We start from the raw sequence: 9,301 nt of genomic DNA on the forward strand, positions 1-9,301 counted from the left end.
TGTTAATTTTGCAAAAAATACACTATATAGTAGGAAATATGAGAGTAAAAATTTTCTCAAACATTTAAACAAGACTTGAAGTAAATAACAACGTTTATTAACATTTCTAACTCCATATAGTTGTAGATCGGCTCATGAGGATTCCATTGGTACATTTTTTATGGTAAAACGTGTTTCCGGCGAGTCTCCGATGACTCTCCGGCGATTCACTTTACTACTTTATTTTTTTCAAATAAGTTTATCCTATTAATTTAAAAAATAAATATAAATTATTTACACTTTAATTTATTTAAAATTAATTTTGTTTTGAGGATAATATTGGAATTTGTGTTTTAATAGATGAGAAATTTGAAATCTTTAATCATTGATAAGGAATACAAATTCTTCAATTCCATTAAACTTGGTCTAACCAAACAGTGAAAAGTAGAAAAGAAATCAAATTCTTTTCCTCTCCCCACTTCCGTACCCTCAAGCAAACATGGCCTTAGTTGCTTGATTCCCTCATTTTAGATCACGAAATGAACTTAAAGACAAATAATGTTAGCCAGCATTATTCATTAACCAACCTAGAGGCTACTTTTTAATTTATTTAGTGATTATATATATTCAGTGATTAATATGGATTACTTAATACATTCAGTAGAAATCATCTCATATATTGACATTACACCTTTGATTTTTTGGTAATTAACGTGTGCGATTTTAGTGTCATTTTGTCCTCCAACAAATTTTTATGAAGTTCCTTTTTTGCGTGCCCATCATAGATAATATTCTTTTAATCCCTATATTTTAATTTAAGTGCCCGTTCAGCTCCTACATTTTAAAAAATATCTCAAAACATCACTACTCTTAAATATATTATATTTGTCCCTTACTTTTTCTTTACTTTTGCAATAATATCATTGTTACAATGTTCTTGATATCAATTAATTTACCTATTGAAAAATTTAATTAATAAATAACAATTTTAAAAGAAGTAGTATTTCCAGTACCCTTGCAATAATCTTGCTACTTATTATTTATAAATAAATTAATACCATCCAACTTCTATAAACAAATTAATTTACATTAATCCTAAAATATAATAAGGAAAAAATTTACAATAATTTTTATTTTACTTTTAAGGCAATTTGATAAATTAATATTCTTTTCGCTAATGTCTTCAAGAATATTATTACAAGGATATTATGTAAAAGCAAAGAAAAAGTAAGGTTATGATGTAATGTAATTAATAACAACGGTGCAATGAAGCATTTTTTAAAATATAGAAACTAAACAATCATTTAACTCCAAATTTAAGTAGGGGTTGGCATGGGTTGGGTTGGAAAGAGTTTGTGAAAACTTAACCCAATCCATTATTGAATAGATTGAAATAAAAATAACTCAACCCAATTAAATAAACATATTCAATCCAATTCAACCAAAACCTTAAATCATCGAGTTGGATTGGGTTGATTGAGTTGAAAATCGAATCAAAATTAAAAATTAAATAAAGAAGAAGATATGAAACTTGTAATAAAACTTATTAAAATCAAATATAATATATTATAGCATGAAAATTCTATTCATGGTCTAGTATTTGAAAAAAAAAAGAATATAGAATGAATAAATCAGAGAAATACCTTAGTTGACTGGGAATTGAGATTTAAGAAAGTGACTTTAGTTCTGATATTAGAGTCCATAGTAAATGTAAGAACAAAATAGTCTCTTTTATTAAAAAAATAAAAAGAGGATAAAAAAATAGATTAGCTGTTTAGATTTTCAGGATTTTACAAATTGAGAATTATTATTATTATTATTATTATGATGATGATGATGATGATGATGATGATGTGGGTTGGATTGGGTTAAATGGATTCATCATAATTAACCCAACCTTACCCAATTGTTAATTGGGTTCAAAAAAATTGACCTAATTAACCCATAATAACTCATTCAACCCGTCAAAATTAAATTGGATTGAGTTGAGTCCATCGGGTTGGATTGAGTTTGCTCACCCTTAAATATAAGTATTAAACAAGTATTTATCAATAACCCAAACTTAACTAACTATAATGAGCTCTCAATAATCTTATCCATCTATAATATTTGTGGAAATTTAAAGTTGGTTTCTTTTGGAAACTGCAAGTGGCTTAATTTCTAAGAAAAGTAGAAGGAAAAATAAAAAATAAAAATAAAAACTATTGATTAGTGGCTACTTTCCTTAAATTTTCCATGAACTTACTCTAGAGACTGGAACCATTAAGCAATATTGTATACCTTATCTAATTGACAATACTGACTTATTATCTAATAAGGGATTTCTTTACCTTATTAGATTAAGGGATAAACTAAAAGATAGTGGGGAAAAAAAGTGTATTTTTTAATCTTTAAATTTCTAATCTTTTACTTTGATGAATTAACGATTCCTCATTTGGAACATTACTATGATAATATATAATTTATCTCAACTAATTTGGCATCTGATTTATTAATTATTTATTGATTATTAATATCATTGATGATTGATGATAAAATCAACAAACAACTAACACATAATAGTTAATGATTAGTGACATGCATGTCAGCAGTTAAGATACAAAGCACTTATGTTAAAAATTGTATTATTATATAAACTATGTAACCGAATTATAGATCTAATGTTATCATTTAAAATAAAAAATTTGTATGCATTATTTAAATTAACTTTAATCGCCCCAAGGTTCAAGTTTTATAGCTATTTTCTCTCCTTGTAAATATACAGGTAGCGTAGGGTGGATTCTGATGTTATTAGGTGTAGATTTTAAAGATATACTCTCTAAAGCTTTGGGCCCCGAACTAACTATGTCATATAATTTTAAAGATAAACTCTTGGTGGACTGATGATTGTAATGTCAATAGGTAGGAATATAGTTTACCAAAAAAAAAAAAAAATTAAACTACTCGTATATGACTAAAACATGAATTGTAAACGCCAATATACAATGCAACGAGCTGATTTTGGGCTCTCATTCTGACCAAAAAGCGAAGGCCTCAGCAATTGGCATTGGCCTCTCAGTACCCTTCCTAGAGAAGGAGTCAAAAGTCAAATTCATACACGTTATTTTTTTAATTCGACAGCCCCGGCTTCCTAGCTGGCCCTCCAAAATTTAACTCAACTAAGAGCTTCAGGGAAAAAACTCAAGTTACTAATTAGTGGTACGCGGAGTGTCCACGTACGTCGATAAAACCCTAAAACAAATTCAAATCAATCCAAGGGCAATGTACACATTTCATATAACCACATATTCAACTATTGAAAATGCCCACCTTGCACAGAACGTTCGTAGACGGTCACATTTCATGTAACCCCATAATCAACGTCCAGCAGGAAATGCCATGGAATGTTCCAGAAAGTTTGAAGATCTCCTATAAATTGCCAACTCCCTTAGGCAAAGCATACTACACACACAACGTTTCTTAGCTCTTGCTCGTTTGATAAGCATTACATTTTTTTTTTTTTGCTTCCTTTTTCTTTTAATTCCAAGAAAAAATAAATTTTTTACATTTATCTCATTTCTTTATTGGTAATTAATGGCCAGAAAAGAAGGGGTACTAGGGATCGGGATCGATCTCGGTACCACGTACTCGTGCGTTGGAGTGTGGCAGCATAACAGAGTGGAGATCATAGCCAATGATCAAGGGAACAGAACGACGCCGTCTTACGTGGCCTTCACCAAAAAGGAGCGTTTTGCGGGCAACGCTGCCAAGAACCAGTTAGCCATGAACCCCACCAACACCGTCTTCGACGCTAAGAGGCTGATAGGGAGGAGGTTTAGCGACGTGTCGGTTCAGGAAGACATCAAGCTCTGGCCATTTAAAGTGATTGCTGGACCGAACGACAAGCCAATGATTGCCGTTAAATACAAAGGCGGAGAGAAAAAGTACGCTGCTGAAGACATCTCTTCAATGGTGCTTGCCAAGATGCGTGAGATTGCCAAGGCGTACCTTGGTTCAAATGTGAAGAATGCAGTGGTCACCGTTCCAGCTTACTTCACTGACTCTCAGCGTCAGGCCACGAAGGATGCCGGAGCTATGGCCGGGCTTAATGTTTTGAAAATCATCAGTGAGCCCACTGCCGCCGCCATTGCTTATGGTCTGCACAGGAAGGCTTCCTCTGAAAAGAATGTGCTGATTTTTGATCTGGGTGGAGGCACTTTTGATGTGTCTTTGCTTACCATCGGAAAGGGCATCTTCAAAGTGAAGGCCACTGCCGGAGACACACATCTCGGTGGTGAAGATTTTGACAACCGAATGGTGAATCATTTTATTCAGGAGTTTAAGAGGAAGAAAAAGAAGGATATCAGCGGCAGCCCTAGGGCTGTTCAGAGATTGACAACTGCTTGCGAGAGGGCCAAGAGAACTCTCTCATCAACTTCTCAGACTACGATTGAAATCGATTCCTTGTACGAGGGTATTGATTTCTCTTCAGTAATAACGCGTGCAAGATTTGAAGAGCTCAACATGGACCTCTTCAGGAAGTGCATCAAGCATGTTGATATGTGCTTGAGGAATGGTAAAATGGACAAGAGCAGAGTGGATGATGTCGTTATCGTTGGTGGCTCTGCTAGGATCCCTAAGGTGCAACAACTGCTTCAGGAATTCTTCAACGGAAAGAGACTCTGCCAGAACATCAACCCAGATGAGGCCGTAGCTTATGGTGCTGCAGTTCAGGCCGCCGTGTTGAGCGGCAACCGCAGTGACAAGGTTGAGGATACCGTCGTCTTGGATGTGAACTCTAATTATAATTCATCACTTGAGCTGAAAACCACTACTAGTTTTGCAGCTCAAGATTTACCAAGCAGAGCAGGTCATAAAACCCACCGGGCTCATGACCTACAGCTGAAGAACCACAAAATACTCAGCGAATGCAATGGATGCAAGAGACCTGCTTTTGGGCTGATGTATAGATGTGAGCTGTGCAACTTCAATCTTCATATCCCCTGCATGTTCATTGACCGCAAGCCTGCTGCCAAACATGAATTCTTCGGGAACTCCACTTTCAAATCCTTACCCAAACTCCCCGGGATATGCTCTACTAGAGATTGTAGAGATTGTAACAAACACTGTCATGCGTGTGCAAGACCCGCAGATGGTTTTGTCTACCATTGCGAAGAGAAAGGCCGCAACTTGCATCCCTGTTGCTTCAACCTCCCGCGTAAGCTGGCTATCGGTTCTGTTGAATTTGTGCTTTCTGATAAGGAATTATCACAAGAGTGCATTTGGTGCGAAAGTAAAAGGCTTCAAGGAAGTGCAAGCGATAATTGGGGGTGGTCTTATGTATCCAAGTGTAACAATTACCATTGTCATGCATTTTGCTCTACTGAAATGTTGCTGGAGAATTGGAAAAGTAGTGAAGAAAAGTCTAAGGATAGTACTTATTACTCTTTGGTGCCGAACAGTCTGAAGCTTCCAGTTAAAAGTCAGTTGAAACGCAACAAAGGGAGGGGCAACAAATATTTGATGATAGCCAAAGGGTTCTTTCAAATTCTTGTCAGTATCTTCATCGGCGACCCAACTACTTTACTTGCATCTCTAATCTTGGGTCTGGTCATGAACTGATCGATGCTGGGTTTTAAGTTTTGTGTATAGGATCTTGTTGAATCTAATATTAATTAGATAGCATTTTTAAAAAATATATACGAGAACATATATAATTAATATCTAATCCTATAGTGTATGGAGAGACTAATTGAAGGAAATCTACTTTAAAGTTTTACTTGTCTCTCCCTAGTTTAACGAGTGGTTAAGATTGAGTTTTTTATTTTTTTTTCTTTCACTTTATTTACAATCAAATCAACTTTTTTATGAAGGTAACAAAATCAACTTTCACTTTATTTACTTTTACAATCAAGTTATGAAGGTAAGGATAGAATTTTTAGCGTTTGATTAGAATTCTTGTAGTTTACTTTGAATTACAATTCTCCCCTTCCATTATCAAGTCAACTTTCACTTTATTTACTCTTACAATCAAGTTATGAAGGTAAGGAAAGAATTCTAATGCAAAGTAAACTACAAATAACAATAACTTATCTAGTAATTGATACTAACAAATCATGTAATTAAGAAGATTAATAAAATCAAAACAATGGAATTATGGAAGGGGAAAAAAGGCACTTTCTAATTGAAAGAGTAACGTACCTTTTGACTCTTGAGAGAAATTATCATCAGATAGCTTTTCCCATCAACTCTTAGCGTTTGATCACAGAATCTCGAACAAGATGAAGCCGGAAAAAGGATAAATCAATAAAACAAACGGAAAAAAAAAATGAAGACACATTAACGTAAATGGTGATACTGGAAGAGAAGCAATATAGTTTGAGAACTGTTAGGAAAACTCGACTAATTTGCAAAAGCAATATATGGCTGTAATGCTGAACATTCTGTTCATCGTTTTTCAGAGGTTATCATCGTTTACTTTGGCCTTCACCAACTGGGGCAACGAGCCAAGTCGTTGGCCTTTTAGGGGGTTTTGATTCGTTAAACTAAGGGCACAATGACATGTGGGGTTCATAATTCATTTCACCGACTACTTATTATCTTTTAGGGCAAATACAAAAACGATCAGTCATGCAAGGAAGATGCTCCTCATTTAATTTTCTTTAATGGACTCCTTTCTGGCTTTTGATGCTTTTCATATTTTTTTTCTTCATATTACTAATCTTGTTCATTAGTTTAACTTGGAATTATAATTAGGTTTCAACTTTATGCTAATTTAATTGTATACCACGTTGTATAATGCTATATTTACACTTTTTTTTTTAATTTTTCAGCATTTCCTTGCAATGTCTTTCTAATATGACGGATCATCATTAATCCATCTTGTAATTTATTATCCTTTTTTTTCTTAATAATATAAATTTTTAATGGAATGAGAAAGCTAACTTGCTGGACATCAACTTTTATTTAATATTATTATTATTAATATTTTTATTCAAACTTTTAATAATTACCATAAGTGCAGAACACATCCACAATCAACTGAATTATACTCGAGGCCTTAACCCATCAAATCTTTATCTTCATTAATTACAGTCAATTTTATTAACCGTTAGTGTTCTAATTCGCTCGATTTTAAATTCACAATTAATGATGGCAGTCCATTTGGGTTGAAAAAGTTGACGACATCGATATGGTCTTCTTAATTAATTTAATTCAGAGAATATTACTTCAGCTGTCATCCATCAAAAGCAACATGGGATTCAAATGCGTTTTCAATATCGACCCTACAATACAACTTCCTATCTACGACAACTTCCGTTGCAAGTTCTCAAGTCTCTTGCTAGCTAAGATATGAAAAAAAAAAAAGATTAATTATAATTTCCAATTTTCCATCACCCCGACTCAGTATCCTTCCGGGCCGGTGAGAAAATTGGCTGAGATTTTCCAGGAATTTTCAACGAAATTACTCTTAAATTGTTAAATAAAAGAAGAATGCATACGCTTCTTTGTCGGTTGCTTGCAATATCTTCTTCCTACGATATCATTCTTTTTCTAGTTTTTTCTCCCTATAAAAAATATTTGACAGAACTCTAGCATCAAATCGGATGCTTCTTTTTTATGTTTTCCAAATAACACTTTTATCAATTTCATCCAATTCTCTCTTCTTGTTCTTCTTTTTTTTTTTTTTTTTTGGTCCTCCATGAAATACGTAACTATTCATGAATTCATAATGTTAAAGTCATTTTTATAATTCCAGATTAAATTGAACCAAAAAAAAAATGCATCCATATTTATTAATTCAGAAGTGATTCAAGTGAAACTAAAAATGAAAAATAATAAATTCAGCCCATTAAGGCCTAAAGGCCCAAATCAACTTAAAGTAAAGGAGCGCCCACTTACAGGTAATCTCCTATTGGGCGGACGGGCTGAATTTGGTCCAAGTATCTTTTCCTAATTCAGAACTAGGGCTGGGCAAAATCAAATTCGGATCAACCCGATTGAATTTTGGGTTAGTCGAGTTGCATAGAAATCCATCCGAATTTAATCTAAATTTATAATTCGATCCGATCCGATCCAAATATATTCGGATCGAGTCAAAAAATAGGTTAAATTCGATTCGAATCGGATTCAGATTAAAAACAGTTTGGATTGAAAAATGAAAAATGTATGGTCATTGAAAAAAAAATTAAGACATTACAGTTTTCTTTACTATAGGTTTTCTTATCATTAGCCGGTGAACATCAAAATTTTACAACTTATATATGATAATAATCACAACATGAAGAAATACCATCAAAATTTCAAAACACAAGGCTCAGGTTGCCGAGTTGGAGAATTCGAGTTCCTGGGTTGAAGTGGAGCTTGAAGGCGAGAAACTTGGCGATGGATGGTGCCTACAGATCCAGTGGTTATGGCTGTGTCTGTGAATGATCGACGGTGGTTGTGCTACGTCTTTGTGTCAGCGTCGATTTGCTTTTGTGATTGAAACCTAATCCGTGAACCCTGATTGTGTGAGAAACTCGATTTGTGAAAACTGGAGAGTGAAGACTGAAAAAGAAGAAATCGAGTCTGTGAAGATTGAAGAGTGAAAACTAGAGAAGAAGCAACGAAGAGAGTGAAGTGTGAGGCTGTGAAGCGTGAGTAAAGGATGTCTTGTGCAATTTTTTGTTTGCGCGTGGGTGTGTCAGTGTGTGTGTGGGGAGATGGGGTAGGGATGGCAACATAACCCGGACTCGGACAAACTTGGATAATCCGATCCTGGTTGAACCCGCATCGAAGTTGAATTAAATACGGAACCAGATTTAATTTTTTAAACCTGAACATATCCGGGTTTAGGTAAACCTATATATCCGGAACCTGGACTCAAATATCTTTATTTTAATATTATTTTTTAATAATTTGTAATATAAATATAAAAGAAAAAAAGGGACAAAATAGCCCTAGCACAACCGGCCTTAGTTTGCAATTCACATTTTCCTCTTCTCAAATCTCACATATGTGGGCTGTTGACCATATTTTTTATTCTCTTCATCAAATCAAATCGTCGTCGTCGTCGCTTCAGCCATTTCCTCTTCTCTACATTCATTATCAATATCATCAGTTGTTGTGTTCATCATTATTAGTCGCTCTGTTCCTCTCCTCTACGCTGTCGCGACATCTAACATTTCTCAATCGTTCAACTGCTGCAAAATTGAGTGGTCTAACTTCCACCTCTAAGCCCACCTCTGCTTCTCTCTTGTCATCTCTTCATAAACTTTCTCTCTCTCCATGGTTTTTGTGGAGATAGTGTGTGGGCTGCCTTTGATGCCATTGCATGGTGGATCAGGGTGGGTCACTGTCT

The 9,301-nt window shown here is 34.5% G+C and overlaps 1 protein-coding gene across 1 annotated transcript; it reads left to right on the top strand.

The window, feature by feature from the left end:
• The first annotated feature begins 3,439 nt into the window (after window positions 1-3,439).
• LOC18044506 (heat shock 70 kDa protein 18) lies at window positions 3,440-5,658 on the top strand. Its single transcript, XM_006435942.2, has one exon. The coding sequence runs from the start codon at window positions 3,553-3,555 to the stop codon at window positions 5,578-5,580; it is 2,028 nt and encodes a 675-aa protein (XP_006436005.2). The 5' UTR covers window positions 3,440-3,552; the 3' UTR covers window positions 5,581-5,658.
• The last annotated feature ends 3,643 nt before the right edge of the window (window positions 5,659-9,301 follow it).

Source organism: Citrus clementina, unplaced genomic scaffold (assembly GCF_000493195.1).
Source record: "Citrus clementina cultivar Clemenules unplaced genomic scaffold, Citrus_clementina_v1.0 scaffold_4, whole genome shotgun sequence".
NCBI classification, from domain to species: domain Eukaryota; kingdom Viridiplantae; phylum Streptophyta; class Magnoliopsida; order Sapindales; family Rutaceae; genus Citrus; species Citrus x clementina.